Source organism: Oryza brachyantha, chromosome 4 (genome assembly GCF_000231095.2).
Source record: "Oryza brachyantha chromosome 4, ObraRS2, whole genome shotgun sequence".
Lineage (NCBI taxonomy): Eukaryota > Viridiplantae > Streptophyta > Magnoliopsida > Poales > Poaceae > Oryza > Oryza brachyantha.
The window spans coordinates 11,155,241-11,179,455 of record NC_023166.2 but is presented as its reverse complement, the minus strand read 5'-3'; the positions used below and the strand labels follow the sequence as shown (position 1 = coordinate 11,179,455).

Genomic DNA, 24,215 nt, shown 5'->3' with positions numbered 1-24,215 from the left:
GAAACTGAATCAATATGTATGAACCATCACATGAAAGTTCAGATCGAATTTACACTTGAATTTTGTGGAGCGGTGGATTTAACTGTAATCCGTATTTTCAATTTCTTAAAATAATATTTGTGACTAATTTCTATTACAACCATCCAAATCTAGAATTGTGAGCTATAATCTTCCACATCCCTGCCGCTTCCCTATAGGTGATATGAGAACCATTCTAGATTTGGCATTCTTTTTAACAATGGAGACGCTACCAAGGGCATGTGATGGTGGGAATCTATGCCTTCTGATCTTTAATTTGTTAGGGACAATAAAAAGCACATGAACTTTTTAGCAACTGGGGAATAGTTCTAACAATAAGTTTCAAGATGTCATTTTTTTTTCCTTTGTCACTGGGCTCACTCACTCACTCGTTCAGAAACTGGCTTCCCTTACCACGCCCTGCATGCAACTCTCCCACAGGATGCAAGATTTCTCACCGCAAAGCTGCCGTCTTTTTGAGCATCACGCAAAGAATCAAGAGGCATCCCCCAGCACTGAGCATATATGACATATTGACAGCTAGCTAACCAGATTTGTGGCTAACCATCCAACTTCCTTTTAGGTTTGTACCATATATCAATCATCAAATCTGAACATATCAAAGATGCCTCCTGTTTTCTTATCATCCATTGTAACAAAATTGGCATGCAAATTTGTTTTCAGCTGCATACTATGTGGACTGCACTGCAGCAAACCGGCCATCTAGCTCCTTTCGTTGACATTCCTACTAGCCACTACTAGGATGGTTAATCTAGGTCTCTGTCTAGGTCTCTCATCGAGAAAGACCCTTTTTTTTCTCGCAAAAACATTAAAAAAAAACAACAAGCAACAGTTTTTATCCATTGGAGTTAATTCCCATCTCTTATAGTTGGTGTCGCTGTCAACGCATGAAAGGAGGAGAAGTAAACGCACTCCACTAGATTTCAGTACTGACCTTTTTTTTAGGTGTGGAGTAGCTGGATTACTACTTGCCGTGGCGTGATGGTTCAAGCTGCTAAACACAACTTATTGATGATAAACAACTCAATAATTAACAATCTTACAGACCATTGTCAAAGTTATGGTCAGAGAAATAAATTATTTATCTGAACCTTTTCTTTAGTCAAGAAAACAACATTTGCTAGTACTACCTCAAAGTCTTCACCTTTTCCTGCACCAGTTCACAGAAGAAATTAACATCACACAAAAAACAGGTGCCTGCCCAGCAATTTGACCCGTTTTGTCAACACCAATTGCACAATAAAACACCTAAATTAAACACAGCTCACTCACTCATCCACACCTGCATTTTCCTCCTCCTCAATTGCGTATCTGCATGCATGATGCATGTCCATCGATCCAAACGTCTTTTCACCCCCTCCTCCTCCAACGAGCACGAGTGGTCAGGTCAGCACCACCATGGATGGATCGATGTCGACCTCGCTCGAAATCCCGACATGGAGGGTAGGCCCGCCCGCACTATCTCCTCTTCTTGGCGCTGCCGCCACTTTCGGCATTCACAAGAGCAGAAGAGATCAAGAGATCGCATCTCCTCTGTCTGACTCTCTGCATGAGTACGCTGTTACTGTTCATGTAGCAGCATTAATTAATGGCTTAAATCACTTTCGCTAATCACAGCGAAATGCAGCCTATAAATAAGGTGAGGCTCCAGCTAGCATCTTTACCTTAGGCAGCTGCAGCCAGCAGAGAGAGAGAGGGAAAGCAGAGTAGAGTAGAGAGAGAGAGAGAGAGAGAGAGAAATACAATGGACGTGGAGAGCCGCTCGTCGCCGCTTCCGGACGCCGGCGCCGTCGACTGGCGCGGCCGGCCCTGCGAGCCGCGCCGGCACGGCGGCATGCGCGCCGCCGTCTTCGTGCTAGGTGAAGGAAGAGCGCAATGCTAGCTTAGCTCGACCATGGCCGCCGCCGCCGGCGGGCCGGCGGTGTGGGCTGTGAGAGCAAATAGCTTAACACTTTGGGTGTGATGGTGGTGGTGGTGCAGGGATCCAGATGTTCGAGATCATGGCGATCGCGGCGGTGGGCAACAACCTCATCACGTACGTGTTCGGCGAGATGCATTTCCCGCTGTCGCAGGCGGCCAACGTGGTCACCAACTTCGTCGGCACCATCTTCCTCCTCTCCCTCCTCGGCGGCTTCCTCTCCGACTCCTACCTCGGCTGCTTCTGGACCATGCTCATCTTCGGCTTCGTCGAGCTCTCGGTACTTTCCCCGATGATCGACCAACGGGCAATTTTACCATCCTGGAAAAAATATCTATATTAAGAGTCAAATTAACCGAAGAAAAATATGTTACCTCATAATATTTTTTAAGTACGGTAAAATTACAATCTGCTGAAAAAAAAAAGAAAAACTCATTTCACGAGCTGATGAAAAAAAGATGAACAGTTTTGTTCATAATCTAGATAGAGGTGAGACTGAGACGTTTTGATCGATGATTGTTTGTGCGTGGTGCACCGAGAAACTGAATGGAATGCACGATTTTTTTTTGTTGTTGACCGTTGTTTTCACGTAAAGAGAGAGGGGGGGCGATGAACATGGATGGATGGATGGGCCTGAAAAAAGGTGCCAATCACCATGCATGGACCAGGGATTTTGTTCCCGAATTCATAAAGTTTTCGGGACCAGGTTGAATTCAACCATGACACGGTCGCATGGTAGTAATACACGCGGCCTGCAATTAGCAGAGCAAATTGCTCTTTTCTTCACTTTTAGTGTAAAGCAAGCCGATGGGGTTGCATCACACTTGCTGCGATAAATAGGCGCCTGAAAACTACTGGCCCTGACAGGGGCTGTACTACTTGTACTAACTTGTCAGCCACCTTTTGTAGTGTTCCTACAACCTGTGTAATTTACCCCAAAAAAAAACGGTTTTTCTGTATATACATTTCATGGTTTATCTCAGCATGGGAAGATACTGAGTTATTCAAGAAGCCAGCATTTGAATATCATCAAATATCTTTAATTGCAGTTTCAGTACTAAGAGTAGATAAGAGAATTATAACATATTTGCTAGGATTTTTACTCTGTTTTTTTTTTTGTGTGTGCCTGCAGGGTTTCATACTGCTGTCAGTGCAGGCGCACCTGCCGCAGCTGAAGCCGCCGCCGTGCAGCATGGCGGCCATGGACGGCAGCTGCGAGCAGGCCACGGGCGTCAAGGCCAGCATCTTCTTCGCGGCGCTCTACCTGGTGGCGCTCGGCAGCGGCTGCCTCAAGCCCAACATGATCGCGCACGGCGCCGACCAGTTCGCCGCCGGCGGCGGCGCCGGCGGTAGTGGCGCAGCGGACAATGCCAAGAGGCTCTCCACCTACTTCAACTCGGCCTACTTCAGCTTCTGCGCCGGCGAGCTCATCGCGCTGACGGCGCTGGTCTGGGTGCAGACGCACTCCGGGATGGACGTCGGCTTCGGCATCTCCGCCGCCGCCATGGCGGCCGGGCTCGTCAGCCTTGTGTCCGGCGCCGCCTTCTACCGGAACAAGCCCCCTCAGGGCAGCATCTTCACGCCTATTGCAAGGGTAAGAATAATATTTACATGGCTGCAGTATTAACGCACATTTATTATACGATAATAATACCATTAACTCTGGAAACTTAAAGTAACAATGCGTTAAAAGATTAATATGTTTCATTTGAAGTGTAACATACAGCCGTTTTTTTTTGCTAATGATTTAGAGGCTGGGTATATGTTAGAATAACGACAGGCAAATAAACGATGAACACAGTAGATCAATTATAGAAGACACGAGATTTAACATGAAAAACCCTCCCAAAATAGAAGAGAAATAAACTACATGCGCCAGCCAGCAAAATATCATCACTATTTTAAGATGAGGTTTAAACGCCGCACAGTGGCTTACAAGATGTATATATAAGACGAAACCCTAAAATCTATAGAGTCTGGCCCAAGCCTCCCATCGACGAGCCTCCGCTCCGCTCTGTCGAAGTCGGTCTCTCGTACTAGAAATTTGGATCATAACTCAACGATATAATGTTCTTCCATACGATCTTTTAAAAAATTAATGAAAGCCGAATAAGTGAAAAGGTTAAGATGCTCTAGTTTGAAATCTGATACAGACAGGATATGTATTTGCAAGAAAAAAATTGCATATTCGTTTCCAAGTTGATTTTTAAGGTCGAAGAGTTGATAAGATTCTTGTCAGGCTGACAGCTACTGAACTATTGGTCTGCACTTTGCAGTCGGCTTGTATACTCCCTCCGTCCCAAAATAAACTAATTTTTTATTTTTTACCTATAATTTTTTACTTTTCGTTTTATTCAATTTTTTGCGATTGATATTTTTATTTTTATTAGATGATAAATCATGAATATTACTTTACGTGTGACTAATTTTTTTTAATTTCCTAAAAAAATTTTAAATAAAACGGATGATCAATCGTTGGACACGAAAACCAGAGAATTAGCTTTTTTTTTTTTTTTTGACAGAGGGAGTGCGTGACTAGCCCACAGGAACCAAGTGTTTTCAGACATACTTGCCCAATTATCTTAAGCAGCACGATTAGGTTAAAGAGCTATAGGCGAGGTGGTTTACCTGCAACCGTACAAGCTCTCTGCATTCTAAAACTGACAGAGCATGGACTGCTGTGTTAGTGGCGAGCCCATCCCCATTATGCATAAACAGGCCCGGTAGTGGGAGTTCCAGGAAACTGCAGTTTGTCATTTGCAGGGAACTTTCTGTCATGATCATTGATATGATCACATTAATTATCACAGTCGCAACCGTGTAATTAGATAAGATACACTTGAATTAGTAGGTAGATGTCCTTTTGTCACCATTCAGAGTTCACGCAGAGTCAGAGTGGCTCCATGCATTATGGTCGTCAGCTTGTCTTATTCTGCAGTTCATTCAGTGGTTCGAAACCAGATCATGGACAGAGTAGTTTTTGCATCTTCTTGTTCATCAGATCTAGTAAGATACTATGAACTGATGTGCCATCTACTCCTACAAGTTTTGTTTGGGAGGTTGTTTAAAAGTTCTAATGATTAATGGACTGTTAGCCTGTCAGTTCAGTGCAGCTATGGTTTTTTATCCTAGCGATGATGACAAAACTGTCAGCGGATTGTTTAGACTATCACATGATCAATATATACACTTGCATTATTTTAGCATAGGTTTAAGATGACACCTATATATTTTTATGTTCTTGTCAGATTTACACCATATGTTTTTAAAAGAAAATTATCATAATTAATTTTATATAAACGTTTATTTCACGAATTTTGCAAAAATATTTATTCTTGAAAATTATTTTAGCTTCACAGATATTTTCATTTAGATACAAATGTTTCTCACAGTACAATTTAGTTTTACTAGCAATCGTGACAATACTGATACTGTTCTTGTAGGTGTTTGTTGCTGCCTACACCGAGAGGAAGCAAATCTGCCCTTCCAGCTCCTCCGATCCTGCCAATGCCGGAGTTTGCGAGCCGGCACACCTCGCCGGCGGCAACTTCCGCCACGCCAGCAAATTCCGGTGAGCTCCTCGTCTCAGGCACCGGTGGCGCCGCGCCGCCATGCACGTTGCTCTGGAGCTGCGTGACTGACTGATCAGTGGCGAAATCGGTCTGCAGGTTCTTGGACAAGGCGTGCGTCAGGGCGGTGCAGCAGGCGCCGAACACGAAGCCGGAGCGCCCGTGGCGGGCGTGCACGGTCGCCGAGGTGCAGCAGGCGAAGACGCTCCTCGCCGTGACGCCCATCTTCGCGTGCACCATCGTCTTCAACACCGTGCTCGCGCAGCTGCAGACGTTCTCGGTGCAGCAGGGCAGCGCCATGGACACCGCGCTCGGCGGCGGCTCGTTCCGCATCCCGCCGGCGTCGCTGCAGGCCATCCCCTACGCCATGCTGCTCCTCCTCGTCCCGGCCTATGAGCTCCTCCTCGTCCCGCTCATGAAGCGCGCCACGGGCACGCGGTCCGGGATCACCCCGCTCCAGCGAATCGGCGTCGGCCTCTGCACCGTGTCGCTCTCCATGGTAGCCGCCGCCACCGTCGAGCGCCGGCGCCGCGACCTCTCCGCCGCGGGGGCCCCGCGCATGTCCGTGCTCTGGATCGTGCCGCAGTTCCTCGTCTTCGGCGTGTCGGAGATGTTCACCGCCGTGGGGCTCATCGAGTTCTTCTACAGCCAGGCGTGCGCCGGCATGCAGTCCTTCCTCACGGCGCTCACCTACTGCTCCTACGCCTTCGGCTTCTACCTCAGCTCGGTGCTCGTGTCGCTGGTGAACAGGGTCACGGCGGCGAGCCACGGCGGCCGCGGCGGGTGGCTCGGCGACAACGACCTGGACAAGGACAGGCTGGACCTCTTCTACTGGATGCTCGCCGTGCTCAGCGTGCTCAACTTCTTCTGCTACCTGCTGTGCGCGAGGTGGTACAACTCCGGCGCCGACGGGTCCGACGCCGCCTCTGCTCAGGTTGCAGCAGCAGAAGGTGACGTCAAGGAGATCATCTGAAGAAGAAGAACACCTGGCTGGAACTGTATATGCGTATATAGATGTATGTATACATGCACGAGAAATAGTGACAAAAATGAAGAAAATGTAGTAATCCTTTTGCCTAGAGAAGGGAATAGAAAATACATTATGCCTTCTTCAGGACAAAACTTAGCACTAGTATTTATGAAACTTAAATTTTGATGTCAAAAACACTTAAATTTATGAAAGTAGGCTTAAGCAGAAAGAATGATGAACTAAGCCACCACCAGATAGGAGAAATGTTTTGAGAAAACAATTGCAAGCAGAGGGCAAAAGCAACAAGTTCAGTTTAGATCTTCAGCATGCAACAGGATACAGGATTACAGGAGCACAGTTCTTCGGATGAACGAAGCATGCAAGATAGTGCAGCACAAACCATAGATTTGTCTCTCTAAAGGTAGCATGAACTTCCAGCCAAATTAACAAGCATGATTCCAGTCCTAAATATCAGGGTAAGCAGAATTCATCTGGTAAAAAGCTGGCAGTCTCCAAGTTGGCAAACTTTACCAACAACAGGTGATCGAGTTAGAGAATGGTGCACTCTTTCTTATTCTCAAACATCTTTCTGTGGTGCTCACTCTCCAGCCGAACCTTCTCCAGGTTATCTTTAAGCCTACGAACCTCCTCTTTTCTTTTTTTCTCCTTTTCTTGCCTAGCCTTCTCGGATTCCATGAGCTTCTTGTTTTTCTCACGAGCATTGTTACTCTCTTGTTGGGCCTTCTCTAGGATCTCCCTGAGTCTCCGGGTGTCCTCTTCTGATCTTAAGATCACTTTGGTCATCTCATTCTGTATGTCCAGCCTTGCTTCCTGTTCTTTGAGAAGCTGCTGTTGTAGACTCTGGATTGTGCTGTTTAACTTTTCTTCTACCTGTTAAATATATGCAGAATCAGACCTGGCATTTAATCAATATAAACAATTGTAGCTGATAGTATAAAAGTAGAGCATTTTTTCTCTCCTTGAAGAGGTATCACTGTTTTCTATGTCTCTTGGTATCTTAGATATTAGATAAAGTACCAGGAGGTAATATATTTTGTAATGTAAAATTTAATACCTCTAATTATTTTGTATCTTAAGGTATAAAATTTTTAGTGTAAATTTTGGTACATAGAGATTCTTTCTTAAATGTGGCAAAATTGCTCGAATTTTGATATCTCAATATACAAGAATGATAAAATTACCCCCATAAAATTTATCTATAAAAAATTGCCAGCTAAAAATATTGTGCCACAAGTCATAATAGACAGGGCACAATCACATCTATATGTGAATGGATTAAACTTATGCATTACAAATATCTTACCATATTGGTTACGAGGGAAATGTATTCACCGTCAATCTCCTTTGATGAATATACCTTAGAATTGATATCCTTCTGTCTATGACGTGCTTCCTATAAAAAAGGAAAAAAAAAAACGAAATGAAATAAAAGATGACAACTGAAACTATCAAAGGTAATATACTAGAAGCTAGCGGTACCTGAATGTTAGTGAACATCTCATTCGAAAATGGATTCCCATTATTGCTTGAAATAACCAGGTCCACTGCATCAAGCAACCTTTTGAGTTGTGTCTGACAGTTGTGATCATCGATGGTCTTATTGTCGAAAAGAACCACCCTATTTGTACATAACTTAAGAATGTTCTGTACCAAACAGCGCGTAAATGTAAGACACATGCAGACACAGACTGAAAACAACACTAACTATTAATTCATCAAATGAAACTGCAAGCACTGTAAACGATACAGTTTGACAGGTATGAAGTAGACCTGAAGATACGGAGGGGCAGTGGCAGATAACATGTTTTTCCAGTTGGTCTCCCCACCTACTTCGTCTCCATGAGTGAAAACCAGTACCATGTGGTCAAGGATCTTATCACCAAAGAACAATTTGATGGACTCAATTGTCTTCTCATCCTCGCAAGAGAAGCGAGACTTAGCTGAAAAAACCAAAAGCATAGCATGTATCCCGTCTTTTGCCATGTCCATACACTTGACGATCTCTTTACGCACATCTTCGGCGGTAATGTCCATGTCAAATAAACCTATCCAAGAAAAAAGGGCAAGAGCAGGCATTCAGAAGTAAACCAGATGAAAGCTAAAGCAGAACAGTTAACAAAATAACAAGAAGAAATCCCAGCACTTAAACAAACAGTTAATTCAGAATACTTCTTTATTGTCTGGGAATCATCATACATTCAGGCACATTTTAAGCAGCTCATGGATGTATGGATTATTCATTTTCCTTAGATAACTTTTCCTATGATATTTGCTAGTTTTATAATACTTAGATTGTGTTCTTTTGGTGATGAAAGATGAAAAGTTATATGATTTTTTATAGCTATTGAATAAATTAACTATTATAAAAAGTTAAGAATCTACCCTACAAAGATAAGATGATAACTTCTATATAAAAACTTTTCATAAAACACATACTATCAACAGCTTAAAAAGCGTACGCACGACACCCGAGAAAATAATTTGGGAATAATACAGTAAACAAACACACCCTTGAATAGATATTCATGGGTGTTCACCTGTTCGCATAGATCGATTTTAGATATGAGATCTTGCACAGAGTAAAAACTAAGCAACACAAGTAAATAAATCTGGGAGTTGTCAGGACTATGAGCGGCAGTTTCTTACCGGGAGTGTCGATAACATTTACAGTGCGGGACGCGCATCCATCCTGAAACACGGTGTTCCTCATCTGGCAGGTCTGAGTGACACCGGCGTATGACCACCGCGACGCGAACGCTTCACTCCCGAGGATGCTGTTCGCGGTCGCGCTCTTCCCGGAGCCGACCTTCCCGACGAGAACGAGAGTGACATCGGCGGCAACCGCGGCGCCGGCGGCCACCAGCTGCTCCCAGTCGTCGTCGTCGTGGGCGTTGCCGACGCCGCTCCCTCCTCCTCCTCCGCCGCCGCCGCCGCCCATGATGGAATCGTCCTGGGAGATCACCGGGTGAAAGGGGAATGGAGGACGACGTGTTTTAACCGGGGGGAGCTCAGATTGCTGGAGAGTGGAATCCCAAACGGCGAGGAAATTAATCTTTTCCGAGCTCCTCGTCGGTGGTTTTGCCGCCGCTTCGTCTTCCCTCTTGGCGGGCCTAGTTAAGCCCAAGCCTAGTTAAGCTCAGGGGCAGCCTAGTTCGGCACAGGCCGTGGACATCGATTCGTGACGCTGCACGTGTCTCCGTCGCGCGCGCGTCCGTCCGTACAGCCGCATCGACTCCCCGTCCATGGACGATCGAACGGAGACGACGACGAAGGTTCGGCTCACCCCCTCATACAGGAAGGAAGCATGCGGCGACGACGGACATAGGACGGAACCGGGTCCTCAAACACGACTGTTGGGCATGGGCAAGTAGTTATACTGCTGGCATAGCGAGTTGAGGGCTATAGGTAAGCGACTCAACTAAACTAGCAATTACGTAAGAACACGTATAAAAATGTCTATTAAATAACTCTCTTAATCGTTAATTTATTGATGTGGAGAAAAAGAGAAAGAAAAGCCGCTGCCATACATGACAATGGCTTATAGTCGACTATTATCATTTATTAAAGGAACTTTTTTGCATGAGAATATATAAAAAGAAAAATAGCTTAGTAAAAAATATTTTATTACATTATTAAATAAATCATATCAGACTCTATTTTTATACATATCATTATAAAATAGACTTTTATTACTGACGTGGCTTAATACCTTTGAATATGTCCTAACAGGATCCGGCTCCCTCCTGGACGAGTTACTCAAAACCATCGTCTCCTCGCTCATCACGAGGCAGGCCATGCAAACGACGTGTTGTCGCTGCGTTGTGCCAACTACATATTGCATTACACAAATGTGTATTTTAACGTTAATTTTTTCTTTAAACTATATATTTAAAATATTATATCCTAAAACTATATAATTAACATCAATTTTATATAAAATTTATAGCTTTTATGACTTACTAGAAAAAAAATACTCGTGCGTTGCACCGGATCAAGTTTATTTTAATTGTACAAACTAAAATAAAATTTGAAAATAAATTATACGTCGAGTCATAAATAGTAAATTATGGTCAACATAGAAGCCTACACTAAAACCTACTATGACATTTTCAGTCAAGCTCTCTAATTAAATCTATCTCCCTTTGATTTTTTTATTTGTTACAACCAAATTAAATTAAATTAAAATATTGTGTGTGGAGAAAAATAACAGGAAATTTGAGATGTGTAGAAACACACACACACAAAGGTGTAGAAAAATATACAAAGGTTTCTATACAGCTTATTTTGTATAGAGAAAACACAAAAAATATTTAAGATTGTGTAGAAAAAACAAAATAAAAAGGTGTAAAAAAACTCTAAACAAAAAAAGAGAGTGAATATTTAAAATTTACACAACTTCACGTGTAGCGCAGGATGCGACAAAAGACTGGCGATAGCGCTAGCATGTCGGCATGGATCCAACCAAGAACCTAGGTCTCATAACTTTATTTTTTTCGTATCAAATGTTTATTTATTCGTATTATTTAAAAATTTATATAAAAGTTTAAAAAAATTAGTCATGTATAAAGTATTATTTATGTTTTATTATCTAGTAAGAATAAAAATATTAATCACAAAAAGTTTTAAAATAAAACGTAGAGTTAAAATATTGTATAAAAAATCAAAAAATGATTTTATTTCGGAACGGAGGTAGAATATGAAGTGACTTGGTCACTACACGAGTGTGAGCTAACAGACAACAGAAGCCTTGTGAGATTTTATATTTGTATTGAAGAAAAAGTAATAGTGCACCATAAAATATGGTGTTCCTTGGTAGTTTCACAGTCATGGACGGATATAGGATTGGAAAGTTAGAAGACTGGTTACATTCTTTTTCCTCTAGCCCTTTCCTTCTTCTTTCTTTTCTCTTCTTCCCCTCCTCTCTCCCTTATTTTTTAAGGGGATCCAACGTAGAGCCCCACAGCCCCACGCCGGATCCGTCCCTATTCACAACTAAATCTATATAAGACTTTCATTACGTAATTTTATTAGAACTACATAACATTAATTTTATAGCCTTATGATACACAACTTTAAATCCGTAGGTTTGAAATAATTATTCAAAATACCTACAGTTTAGCGAATATACTCGATATTAAAAGTATATTTTAATTTTCCCCTCCGGGATACTACTCACCGTTAAAGATGTTTTACCTATAAATAAATTTATCTATTGATAAACATATACACTTTATATCCTTAACTAGATTTATAAATATGCCGTTGAATCTAGACGCATATACAAAACATATATATTGATATATGAATAAATTTAGACAAATATGAAAAGTTTATAAATAGGCCAGACTTTTTAAGTTGGTTTAGATTAATCTGTCCATCGATATATATATAAGTTATATATTTATTTATATTTATGACTAGTATCTATTACCGAGTTTTCAAGTAAAACATAAATATTATATTTCTGGATCCATCGTTATCTATGGGAAACCGGACAGGCGATGCTAGAAAGGTAATAGTAGTGTGCTCCGTCCTCGCTGCCGTCGTACTGCTCTGCTTTGCGCGCATATCCTCCAAAACCCTAGCACCTCCAGATCTACCGAGCCCATCACGTTCCCTCCAGATCGAAACCCTAGGGCCTCCAGATCCGCCGAGCCCATCCCTCCACATCCCTCCCCTTATCGATCCAATCACCATCAGTGATGCGCCAACAAGGTGGTGGGCTACCGGATTGGTGATTCTTCGGGGAGCCCGGCATCCTGTGCGTGTGGAGGGGAGTGGAGATATGCCCCCGTCACCAGTGCGCGCACGCGTCTCCGGCGGCGCCGATCGGCTGAGCGCGCTGCCGGATGGCGTTCTCCACGTCATCCTCTCCTTCCTCCCACCGCCGCAGATGGTGCGGACGACAATGCTGTCGCGGCGGTGGAGAGACCTCTGGTGCTCCACGCCCTACATCAACATCGACCAGCCGGAGTTCGGGATCAGGATCAACGTCCGGGAACCGATTCAGGAGGAGGTGTGGGCAAAGTTTGAGGATTTCACCACCAACATGCTCTTGTTTCATTGCAACACCGTGTCCTTGGATAAGTTCCGGCTGTGTGCTCAGTCGCAGCACCGGCGAGCTGTGGAGAGATGGATCCGCCTGGGCATCAGATGCTGTCCCCGAGTTCTTGAGATTTTGGTACGGGGCGTTGATAGATTCCCCCTTCAGCTGCCTCATCTGGGTTCAAGTTCCTGTCGCCTCGAAAGGCTGTATCTTTCCTCTGTGGCATTGGACAGCCGTTTCGCCGAAGGCCTCTGTTCTAGGTTTTCTGTCCTGGAAACGCTGGAGCTCGTAACTTGCATCACGTCTTTTGAAAATATTGCGTCATCCACACTCAAGAAATTGGTCCTTGATTCCTACGAGCATCAGACTGAGCAACCTCTGGTTATCTCGACTCCTTGTCTTGAATCGTTGGAGCTGACCATTCATGATAGATGCTATCAAGGTGGAATTTATTTATGTGAACGGTTCCACTTGCCAATGCAACAATATATATAGACGAACCCTCAGACTATTTCCCTGTGGAAAAACAACGCAGGCTTCTTGCCAGCTTGTTCAATGCTATTACTTTAGATTTGAATGGATTCAATACTATGGTAATTTCTTGTATCCGTGCTTCACGCTTCAGTTCGTTTTCATTTCAGCAACATGCTACTTTTACATTTCTAGTACTTCACATGAGAGCAATGCTAAATATCCCTTTTGAGATATTTTTCTTGCTTTTGTTATACATCTATTTCTCTTCTGTAAAAATACTCAATTTCCCATCAAGCTGAAACATTCTACTCTGCAGTCTGCACATGACTTTCTCTAGTATCTTGGTGTGGATGGCTGACGCTTTAATTCAGATTTTGGTTTTGATTTCTGTACCTTTTCAGGCATTTCTGAAGAAGAACCTAGATGAATTCCCAATATACCCTATCACGCGAACCTTGTCAATTGGACATTGCTTCCTTGATGACTATGATCTGAATGATAAAGTGGAGGCTCTAGGGACCTTTCTTCAGAATGCTCCTTGTTTAGAGAAGGTTATTATAGAGTATAGCATGGTATGTACTCTTGTATTGTATGCCATGCCATGTATGTCATTAAGCCATGTTGTTTGGATCTCTTCTAACATAAATTTTGCACTACCACCAAAAGTTTATTGTAGACCCTGATGAAGAGTGGGACATGAAAAGCATCACCCTACGTCGTGATATCAAGACTTTCCACTGCCCGAAGCTGAAATTGATAGAAATCTGGTACGAGAGTGGCGTCGACCTCCGAGTAACCAAACTCGTGTGGTGCCTTGGGAGGATCCTACCAGATGCCAGCATCAAAGTCAGCATGTACCGTTAAAGCTTATCCCTGGAGTTTTATAGCATCTAGTTTAGTTTAGTTGAGCAACGTGCCGCGTGGGTCATGCTTTGCTCGGGGTGTTTGCGATGACACTCGCCTTAACCAAGACGTGGTCCTAACCACGTTTGCAATCCAGCGTAATAATAAAAGGATGAAGAAAGCCTTTCATCAATTCATCATCGTCCTAGTATGCCTGTACATTGTTAGCTGTTGTCTCGTACTGTAAACAACTGCAATTGCCTGGGGATTGTAGTTTGTCCTATGGTCCTTCCTTGAGACCTCACGAGGGATTGCCGAGGAGGATGTTTTTCTTGACGCATTTATGTTTTTTTTTCTAGCATTGATGTAGCGCGTTTAAGTTATTTTATTATAGAAAAAAGTACATTTTACTCAATTACTCTCCTGAACTAATTGATTGGACCACTTAATCCCTTGAAGCTATTTTTTGACTTATTTTACCCCTAAACTATTAGTTTGGAGAGCAAAATAGACCCTTTTTTTTCTTTACTATGTAGTTTGAAGTACCGTTTTTTAAATTCGTCCTAGTTGAACAAATAATCCTTTGTTTAATCATTTGGTCTGTACATGTTTTTACATATGATGACAGTACTTGCACTTTCATGTTTATTCATGACATTGTTGTTAATATTGTGTCAGTACTTGCACTTTCATGTTTATTCATGACATTGCTGCTGATATTATGTCAGTACTAGCACATTGTTGACAATTCGTCTCATTAATTCAATTGGGACAGTACTTGCCTTTAATTAATTTGTGATGCATCGTTAACTTCGCTTAATTTTCATTCGGTGCTAGTGCCACTAATTATGAGCGGCAACATTGACGATGACTACTACTCCGGAGTTGGCGCCAACACCGGCGAAGAAAAAATCCGATAGCTCTGAATCATAAGAGGAAACTGCGGTTAATGTCGATGGGTACGTCAAAAATTTTATTGAGGCAAATCTATATCATCAACGGGTACGTTGGTGTTTACCCCTTACAGCAGCTCTAATAGAATATTTATCTCAGTCCTATATTTTTGGATGTCATTAATATTAGAAGAGAAACTCCATATTTGAATGTTCTTTCTCTTCATCCTCTAAATAGATATGAAGATTGTCATATATAGATGATCTGCTGGAGTATAAAGAAATATTAAAGATGAAACTGTTTTAGATGATATAAAAGATAAAACTGTTTTAGATGATATATGGATTGAATGATACTTAGAACAACACAAACATCAGAGAAGATAACCTAGCTTCAAATAATGAAAGCAACAAAAATCAATCAAACAAACAAATTAGCTGCTCTGTGTTAATTAACTTAACACTGATGGTAGTATCCGAAATTGGGAACAACCCAAGTCGGCAATGGCCAAGTCAGCTATGGTTGAGTTGGCCGGAACGGCGAGAAGCTGTCGTCTACGACGCTGTAGACGCCGATGTCCCTGGGCGCCTCTGGATAGAGCAGCGCGTAGTCCTCCTCGTTGTCCGTGTAGTAGATATGGTTGGGCAGCACGCCACCGGGGCACTCACCGTCGCCGCCGCCGGCCGGCACCCAGAACGGCTGGCTGCACCCGATGAACAGCGCGCGGTTGTCGCCGCCGTCGCCCAGCGTCGCCGTCTCCTTCAGCCTTTGCGCGGCGAGGTCCACGCGGTACACCTTGATCCAGATCGTCGTCTTCCTATACACCGTCGTCGTCCGCGTCGTGTCGTTGTGGGTGGCGGCGCCGGCGTCGTGCACCTCACCCGCACGAACGGGCTTCAGCATCCTCCACACCTGCAGCCACTCGCCACCTTCGGGGCCGCGGATGAGGTACTTGGTCTCGAGGTCGATGACGCCGTGTAACTGGTCGGCTAGGACGATCGTCCGGCGCACGGCGGAGGGCCCGCCGGAGAAGTCGTAGGCGTGAATGGCGGCCTGGTGCGTGACAGCGTAGAACATGCCGTCGCGGTCGTTGTAGACCACGTCGGTGTAGAAGTCCGAGTCGGGCAGGTTGACCCAAGCCCAGCGCTCGTCGACGCCCACCCGCGCGAACGACAGCTGGTACTTTGGCCGGTGGAGCAGGACAACGATGCAGCTGCCGCCGCCACTGTCCGATGATGGATCAGACGACAGGAAGGCGCGCATGAGGAGGTACTCGGCGAGCTCGTCGGCCTTCACCTCGGTCGGTGGCCGGTCGTCCCGCTGCTCCATGGTCCAGTCGTACTGGACGATCTCGTAGTCGTAGTCATCTTCGTCGTCGTCGGCGGCGGCGGCGCTCTGGCTGCGGTGCCTGACGTGCTGGATGGTGTCGACCGGCGGGAGCGAGTCGATCTGCTGGCCGGTGACGGGGTTGACGAGGCGGAGCTCTGCGGAGTCGGCGTCGGCGGTGACGATCCAGCTGTGGGAGCTGCCCAGCCAGAACCTGTTGTGGATGGGGGGCTCGGCCGGCAGCGTGACCTCGAACGTCCTCCCGCCGCCGGCGAGGGGAAAGATGGTGGCGGCGCGGGTGTTGTCGTCGCCGTTGCTCGAGGCGGCGGCCGTGTAGACTAGGCACGGCGGCGGCGGGTGGCGCTCGCGGATGGACTCGGCGGCGGCGTGCCAGGAGCTGCACACGGCGGTGCAGCGGAGGAGGTCGGCGGGGTCGTTGAATGTGTGGAAGACGGTGGTGAGGAGGTCGAAAACCATGTCCGACCAGCTCGCCGGCGACCGTGACCATCGAGGACGATAGGTCCATCATGCGAAGCGCACAGGTAGCTCGACGATTAGATTGCGATTTGCGTGCGTATGCGTAGATATGCAGTTCGGCGGGTCGTCGAAGCATGACGCGGATCGATCGGACATGTTGCCTAATCGGTTGCGGGACGGCATTGCGAGAGGTTTGAGGATTTCACGGACGCTCTGCTGGGCCAGCGCCATGGCTCGGTCTTGGACACGTTCCAGCTGCGTGTGCGTGAGGTGAGAGGTTTGAGCCTTCCTCGAGCTCGAGACGTGTGGATCCTCTCAGGTGGATTCGCCGTGGCATCAAGCTCTCCCCCACGGTGCTTCGCATCCATTCTGACAAGTACTATGAGAAACTTGCGATGCCTCTGGAGCTTGGCTCCAGCTTGTGCCGGCTCACATGGTTGCATCTTGTGAATGTGTTCTTGAATAAAAGTTTTGATCAGTAGCGTCTGCATTGCTCTAAAACACTTGGAGCTGAAATATTGCGTGCTTGGTTTTCACACAATTGTATCCCTCTCGGTGAAAGCAACAATACATCTCACAACTTACAGTTCTCACAGAACTGACCACATCAAGCAATTGAAGATTCTTAGCAATCTACTAAATGTCACAGATCTTGAGCTGTCCTGGATAATATTTATCTTGCAACTCTTATTGTCTTAGACCAAAGATCAGCATCTCATATTTTGTGATGGCTGTTGCTTACAGGTTGTATTTTGATATGTGTATAGCTTGATGCTTGATTTTGCCTTTCTTTCAACCGATTCAGCACTAAATATAGCCGTGCTTTTTAGGACTTGATAATTATATTGTCATCTATAGTGTGTATCTCGTATATACCATATGTAAGTTTCTTATCCTCTCTGATGAATGCCAGAAAGGAGCAATGCCCCCTGCTCCTAATTAGCTTTTTGGGTCTTACAGAATGTGACATCATGATCATGGTTACAAAATTCCTGAACCTGATGTTAATAACAAAGTTTTCTTTTGGTGCTATGATATCTCATATTGTCGGTTTGTTCCTGTTCTTGTTATTTTCTGTAGCACTTGTGATCAAAATGAACTTAGTCATGGAGTTATCTCGGAAAAAGACCGCTGCTCTCTTTGTTTATATGCTACTCCCTCTGTTTCATAATATAAGATGTTTGGTTTTTTTGTTGTAATGTTTGATCATTTGTCTTATTTAACAAATTATAGAAATATCATTTATTTTACTTGTGATTTACTTTATTATTAAAAGAACTTTAAGCATGAATTGATCGAGTGAAGTCGATCACTATCAGTATCTCGTCCTGCATTATGTGTAGCATAAGCATTAGTTCGCTGTGTAAGTGTGCCGAGGCCAGGATCATTATTCCCCAATCATGTATTCAGATGTGGGATCATTTGGATTTTGGAATGCAGGAATTTTATTTTAAAAATAGTTCATATGAATTACGGCAAAAAAAAAAACAATCCAAAAGAGTTCAGAGAGAGTAATTTTCAGATGGGCCTGCCTGGAATCTATGGACGCATGACAGTTTAGGCCCAAACAGCTCTCTGGCTGCTTTACAAGTAACAGTATCTGCAACAATCTCCTTATATCACTCTCCAAACTAAAATTTAGAAATTATGAGTGTTATATAACAGCCTCTCCAACCGGATAGCCTCTCGTTGGCCAAAATTGTTCTTCTCACGAGCCAAATTTGGCCATCCTATTTGGATTGTCAAATGAATAGTTTCACTGTGCTTCGATTGGAGAGTATAATAGAGATGCCGTTGGAGTGAAATACAATTTTGACACTATTGTTTGGTAAACTGGCTAAATAGATATTTGGAGAGTGAGATTTGAAGAGATTGTTAGAGGTGCTCTAATATACATGTTAAACGGTCCCATATAATAAGAATGGACTGCACAAATACATAGGTCCATAATTTTTTTCTAAGCCATATAAGATTTCATTGTGTGGTTTTTAGTAATATCACATCATCAAAACATATTTGAATGGATAAATAAAATAAGTCTTCTCAAAAGCAAAGTTTCACTTCACGGTTTCATATGCTAACGCATCACTTAAATATTATATCCAAGTTATCAATAGAAGTTGATTAAATATGTACAGATAAAACAAATTACTCCCGGTAGATGTTTCAATCTAGTTTCATAGCCTAGGTAACTGTATTAACTACTATCAGAAGTTTTGGAAAAGCATGGATAAAACTGTTGATGGGTGATTGCCAAACAACATATTTACAAACAAAAAATAATATATAAACAATATATATATATATATATATATATAAGTCATAGCGGAAAAATAAACTTCGGTGAAAAACCTCAAAATCAACTCAAGGTTGAGAATTTAAATTTTGGCTTAAAAGCATCAGCGAAAAGATGTGATGACATTTAAATGCGGGATTTGAATTCTATAACATCTCCCAAAAATTCATTTGATGTGTCAAAGTAGCAAGGAAAATGTGCCAAGATGGTCTCTGAGGGGGTAATTGTTTTGGTTTTTTCACAGAAAAGGACAAATGACATATTTGCAAAAGAAAAATAATTTGTAAATAAAACTTTTATATACATATTCTTAGTATAATTTAAAATAACAACTTGAAAAATAAAATTTGGTAAAAAAAACCCCCAAAATCAACTCTAAATTTAAGGTTGAAAGGTTAAATTTTAGCTTATAAGCATAAGCATAAGCAAAAAGATGGAGCGTGCGTTCCCAGACATTTGTGTGTTTTCACTTTCCAAGGTTGAACTTGCACGATTTTTTTTAAAAAAAAAGATAAAACATTTTATCTATTTTGAACGTATATATACATGTGGTAGGAATTCATAATTTTATCTTATTTGTTTTTATATTTCAGAACGAATTCATTCGAATCGATTTGTTGGAAACCTTGCTAGAATAACGGGAAAGGGTTAGAACTGAAATCAAATCCAAAATTTCTGAGAGATATGATCCCCTCCACACAGACCATTAATTCTTGGCATACTTTCAATTTTCAAAGCGGTCACGTCGTTAGTTAATCATATTGCGCATAGTTGAGGCAATTTATAATGGACAAACATTTAACTGGTTTCTTGAGCTACGTGGGCGAGTGCTGCACTCTCCAGTCAAAAATGATTTGACTCTGAATTATCTAAAAACCCTGACCAACATGAAGTTTCATCATTTCAGCATATATATTTACATAATTCACAGTGCATGTCCGAGCGTATAAGCAGTTCGGCCGGCCACGCACGATTCCGACCCGATCGTCGAAGCATGACGCGGATCGATCGGACATGTTGGTTGCCTAAATGGTTGCGGCCGGGACGGCATTGCGAATCCGCTTCGGTTCCAGCGGACGCGTGCTCCTACGATGCCGATGCCGACTTGGCGACGATGAACCTCAACCGAGTTTGATTCATAGTTGGGTATGCTCACCCATTTATATTCTCAGTTATTTCAGATCCAGATCACCGTACCAACCAGCGTTTCCCTTCATCACCGTACCAAGCAGCGGTATGTTTCAATCGCTTTTCAAATTTAGTAGCGTTTTGGGCTTGAATACATACGGGCCAGTGGGATTTTAGGTAAATGATCGTTTACATGGGGGCTTGATATTGATTTGGCTTCCAGGTAAATTGTTTGGTCATAATTGGCTCGTCGTACCTCCGTTCCGCGCCGAGACAGTAGCCGACGGCGATCTCCATGGCTCCGTCCAGGCGTCGACGTACGTCTTCTTCCATCACCCCTGTCTTTATTTATTTCTCTTACGATATATGTGATTGCTTGATTTGATTTATCGGGCGACGGCGGCTTGCAGATGCCAGGGGTGGCGGTGACAAATGTAAGAAGAGTCTAGCGAGGGATGAGAACCCGATCCATCCTCGGTTCGTGGATCATGAGGAGCCAGTCGAGTGCACGATCATCGAGAACATCGACGCGTGCATCATCGGGCTTTTCGAGAAGCGTGCCTCCACGCGGGAGGCGGCCATGGTGTGCCTCATTCGCGCGCTCGAGGGCTTCAAGGTCGTGGAAGATGTCCGTTGTAAATACGAGACCATCGTGTCACGGTGCATCTTCTCTCTCAAGAAAGGCTCCATCAAGGAGGCCTGCCTCGCTTACCGCGCCCTCGGCATCCTCGCGCTCAACGTCGGCGGCGGCAATGGCGGTGACGCCACCATGGGCTCCAAGCACATCCTGGCCGAAGCGTTCCCTTACCTCAGCAAGACGGTGGAGGCGTCGTCGGACATGAGGAGGGTGCTCCCTGCGCTCGATAGCCTTGCTGCCGCCACGTTCACTGGCGAGATCCGAGACGAGGAGATCGAGAGGTCTATGGACACCATCTGGGACAGCGTGATCGAACCAACCTCAGGGTACTCAGAACCCGCGAGGAAGACGACGCCTCAGGTCCTGGCCGCCGCCGTTTCCGCGTGGGCGTTCCTCCTCACCGTCGTCCATGACCGGTACGAGGCGGAGCCGGGTGAGAGCTGCAAGGACAAGATCGCAGTCCTCGCCGAGCTCCTCTATAACGACGACCGTACCGTCCGGATGGCCGCCGGCGAGGCGCTCGCCGCCTGCATCGAGCTCAAACTGGCGCACGACACCTCGCTGAAGGATATGGCTGCGATCAGTACCACCGTCTCTGACCTAGCCATTGAGTCCACTGGGAATGGCGCTGACGACAAGCGGCAACTCACCGATCAAAGGAATGTCTTCGTGCAGATCGAAGAATTCTTGAGGACCGGTAAGTGCCCAATGAAATGGGTGCGGCCCGCGTCGAACCGACAACATGTGCTCACGGTTAGCACCTGGACAAAGCTGCTCCAGCTTAACTTTCTCGCCCGGTTCCTCGGTAATGGCTTCGAGAGGCACCTCCTAGAAAACCCATTGTTCGAGGAGAACTTTGAGATCGTCAATGACGAGGTTGAGGGGCTGTTGGTCGGCAGGAATAGGCTTCTCACAGACAGAAAGATGAGGCGGAAGGCGCGGACTCTAGAGCTGAAGAAGAGACGCGCCGATGTGTGGGAGGAGAAGAACAAATTCGGCCTACCAGAGAAGGAGCCAGAGAGCGATACGATGGCACTTGTGCTGCTCCCTACACCGCCAAGCCAACTTGTTTACCAGGCAAGAAGGAATCGGGAACGGCTTCTGCCTCCTGCAACGACGAGGCACATGTTGCCGCCACCGCCGCCACCGATTTTGTAGCTCTAGTGTTAGCGGTAGTGTATTGGAGTAGTCCTCTCATTATCTGGTTTCTATGAAAACTCGATCAATCTGTTACAAATCTAATAACAGCGCCTATTTCTGAATCATGGTTTAAGACCTCCTACCGTCCTGCATTTCATGTTTGTTCATTATGGAACCCAGCCGTTTTGGCTATCCTATTTCAAGCAGAGCAACACAAACAAGTTCTTGCTATCCTTGGACGGTACAGGGGTGATATATATGCATGGGCTGTAGAAAACTAGAAATGTTGAATGATGCTTTTGTAATGCCTATGCAATTTGGCATTTACCAATTACCATTACCGTTGCCAAAGTTTAGTATAGCCTTTCGATGTGACAGTATTCCTATCAGATGTTTTTTGAAAAGCATGGAAAAAAACGGCTGACGGGGTGATTGTCAACGACATATTTAAAAATAAAAAATAATTTGTAAATAAAATTTTTATGGGGGTGTCTATCTAGCAGTCAACTGATTTTTTTTAAAGTGTCAGTCAAAAAAAAGAAAAACGTGGGCCACCCAGATCCCCCTTAGCACAATCTGACGCACAAATGTTGGCGCTCCATTGGATGGCTCGCGGGTGGACTGACGCTTAGAAGAAAAGACAGTCGACTGTCGAATAGCAAAGATGAACTTTTATATATGTATTCTTTGTGATCTAAAATAAAATCAAAGGTAGAAAAATAAATTTTGGTAAAAAAACCATGAAATCAACTCTAGCTTTAAGGTTGAAATTTCAAATTTTGGCTTAAAAGCATAAGCGAAAAGATGTGGTGTCATTTAAATTCAGGATTTGAATCTATAACATCTCCCAAAAATTCATTCGATGTTTCAAAGTAGCAACGAAAATGTGCCAAGATGTCTCAGGGGTGATTGTTTGGGTTTTTCATGGAAAAGGTCAGTGACATATTTGTAAATGAAAAATAATTTCTAAATAAAACTTTTATATTAGTATTCTTGGTATAACCTAAAAGCCTAGGCTGAAAAATAAACTTCGATGAGAAAATTCAAAATCAACTCCAAATTTAAGTTTGAAAATTTAAATTTTGGCTTATAAGTGCAAAGATGGATGTGTGCGTTCGCAGACGGTTCCATGTTTTCACTTTCCAAGGCCGATCTTGCAGGATTTTTTTTTATAAAAAAAGATAAAATGTTTTATCTATTTTGAACATATATACACGTATGGTAGGAATTCTTATTTTATCTTATTTGTTTTCATATTTCAGAACGATTCCATTCGAATTGATTTTCTTGGAAGCCGTGCTAGAATAACTGAAAAGTGTTAGAACTGAAATCAAATCCAAAATTTCTGAGAGATCTCATCCCGTCCACAAATAACATTAATTCTGGTCTTGGACATCTTGATTCTTGACACACTTTCAATTTTCAAAGTGTCACGTCGTTAGTTATCATATTGCGGAAAGTTGAGGCAATTTATAATGGGCAAATATTTAACTGGTTTCTGGAACTATGCGCGCGAGTGCTGCACTCTCCAGTCAAAAATGATTTGACTCTGAATTATCTTAAAAACCCTGACCATCATGAAGTTCCATCATTTTAGCATATATCTACATAATTCACAGTGCAAGTAAGTAAAGTTTCCCCTTTTTTCAAACTTCTCTGGTGAATGTACTCATATTATCTCCACGAGTACAAAACTTTGGTGGTGTTTAGTTTGCAAAAAAATTTGCAAAAACATCATATCAGGTTTTCGAATAAATATTTAAAGTATTAAACGTAGTCTAATTACAAAACAAATTTTAGATTCCGGCCGAAAACCGCGAGACGAATTTTTTGAGCCTAATTAATCCATCATTAGCACATATTGGTTACTGTAGCACTTATGGCTAATCATTTTCTAATAGGCTTAAAAATTCGTCTTAAGATTTCTTCCGTAACTGTGCAATTAGTTTTTTAGTTTATCTATGTTTTATTTAGATGTCTAAAGATTTAATATGATGTTTTTAGAAAAAAAGTGTTTAGGAACTAAACGAGGACTTTGACTGCGTACCTCCCTCGCCGTCAGATGATAATTGCATGAACGGATCAGCAAAATCCTTGGAGATATGCCCTAGAATATCGGAGAACTCGCTGCCAAGAGGCTCACGACACCGTTCGTAGCACTCGAACTCGAGAGATTTCAGGTTCTCACACTAATAAATCCTCGGATGGCGCAGACTGGAAGATGACACCTCGAAACGAGAGGGTGACCCGGGAGAGGCGCAGCGTCCTGAGGCGGGCGCCGGCGCCGGAGGGGAAGTCGAACGTGTGGGCCGGCCGTCGCCCCAGCCCCGGGTGGTCGTAGCTGACGTCGAGCGCCGCGGGGCGGCGCGCGAGGCCTCGGCGGATCCACCTGCCGGTGTTCGTGCATGCGACCACGCGGGCGACGTGCAGGCGGAAC

General features: G+C 43.9%; 4 protein-coding genes across 4 annotated transcripts; 2 read left to right on the top strand and 2 right to left on the bottom strand.

Annotated features, from left to right (window-relative positions):
- The first annotated feature begins 1,782 nt into the window (after positions 1 to 1,782).
- Positions 1,783 to 6,773, top strand: LOC102704513 (protein NRT1/ PTR FAMILY 4.3-like). The gene is made up of 5 exons (XM_040522931.1): positions 1,783 to 1,898; positions 2,020 to 2,237; positions 3,090 to 3,551; positions 5,401 to 5,528; positions 5,626 to 6,773. Exons 1-5 carry the CDS (start codon positions 1,784 to 1,786, stop codon positions 6,497 to 6,499), a joined length of 1,797 nt encoding a protein of 598 aa, XP_040378865.1. The 5' UTR covers position 1,783; the 3' UTR covers positions 6,500 to 6,773.
- Positions 6,774 to 6,788: 15 nt separating this feature from the next.
- LOC102704239 (immune-associated nucleotide-binding protein 9-like) lies at positions 6,789 to 9,578 on the bottom strand. Its single transcript, XM_006653372.3, has 5 exons — positions 9,164 to 9,578; positions 8,288 to 8,562; positions 7,997 to 8,161; positions 7,821 to 7,910; positions 6,789 to 7,387 (listed from the first exon to the last, which is right to left on the bottom strand). The coding sequence occupies exons 1-5, from the start codon at positions 9,453 to 9,455 to the stop codon at positions 7,046 to 7,048; spliced, it is 1,164 nt and encodes a 387-aa protein (XP_006653435.2). The 5' UTR covers positions 9,456 to 9,578; the 3' UTR covers positions 6,789 to 7,045.
- A 2,724-nt stretch (positions 9,579 to 12,302) lies between these two features.
- On the top strand, positions 12,303 to 13,901 carry LOC102703962 (MEIOTIC F-BOX protein MOF-like). The gene is made up of 3 exons (XM_040523207.1): positions 12,303 to 12,944; positions 13,439 to 13,609; positions 13,704 to 13,901. The coding sequence occupies exons 1-3, from the start codon at positions 12,303 to 12,305 to the stop codon at positions 13,899 to 13,901; spliced, it is 1,011 nt and encodes a 336-aa protein (XP_040379141.1).
- Positions 13,902 to 15,290: 1,389 nt separating this feature from the next.
- Positions 15,291 to 16,577, bottom strand: LOC102703678. Its single transcript, XM_040523206.1, has 2 exons — positions 16,492 to 16,577; positions 15,291 to 16,290 (listed from the first exon to the last, which is right to left on the bottom strand). The coding sequence occupies exons 1-2, from the start codon at positions 16,575 to 16,577 to the stop codon at positions 15,291 to 15,293; spliced, it is 1,086 nt and encodes a 361-aa protein (XP_040379140.1).
- Positions 16,578 to 24,215: the final 7,638 nt, after the last annotated feature.

What these genes read in the sequence shown, in the direction of transcription:
- LOC102704513 (XM_040522931.1), top strand. Translation starts at nt 1,784, where the DNA reads ATGGACGTGGAGAGCCGCTCGTCGCCGCTTCCGGACGCCGGCGCCGTC. An exon ending in CGCCGCCGTCTTCGTGCTAG is followed by an intron (nt 1,899 to 2,019) that starts GTGAAGGAAGAG and finishes GTGGTGGTGCAG; the next exon opens with GGATCCAGATGTTCGAGATC. An exon ending in TCGGCTTCGTCGAGCTCTCG is followed by an intron (nt 2,238 to 3,089) that starts GTACTTTCCCCG and finishes GTGTGCCTGCAG; the next exon opens with GGTTTCATACTGCTGTCAGT.
- LOC102703678 (XM_040523206.1), bottom strand. Translation starts at nt 16,577, where the DNA reads ATGGTTTTCGACCTCCTCACCACCGTCTTCCACACATTCAACGACCCC. An exon ending in ACCGCCGTGTGCAGCTCCTG is followed by an intron (nt 16,291 to 16,491) that starts GCACGCCGCCGC and finishes CAGCTCCCACAG; the next exon opens with CTGGATCGTCACCGCCGACG.
- LOC102703962 (XM_040523207.1), top strand. Translation starts at nt 12,303, where the DNA reads ATGCCCCCGTCACCAGTGCGCGCACGCGTCTCCGGCGGCGCCGATCGG. An exon ending in ATCAGACTGAGCAACCTCTG is followed by an intron (nt 12,945 to 13,438) that starts GTTATCTCGACT and finishes GTACCTTTTCAG; the next exon opens with GCATTTCTGAAGAAGAACCT. An exon ending in TTATTATAGAGTATAGCATG is followed by an intron (nt 13,610 to 13,703) that starts GTATGTACTCTT and finishes TACCACCAAAAG; the next exon opens with TTTATTGTAGACCCTGATGA.
- LOC102704239 (XM_006653372.3), bottom strand. Translation starts at nt 9,455, where the DNA reads ATGGGCGGCGGCGGCGGCGGAGGAGGAGGAGGGAGCGGCGTCGGCAAC. An exon ending in CTGCCCCTCCGTATCTTCAG is followed by an intron (nt 8,162 to 8,287) that starts GTCTACTTCATA and finishes TGTTTGGTACAG; the next exon opens with AACATTCTTAAGTTATGTAC. An exon ending in AGATGTTCACTAACATTCAG is followed by an intron (nt 7,911 to 7,996) that starts GTACCGCTAGCT and finishes CCTTTTTTATAG; the next exon opens with GAAGCACGTCATAGACAGAA.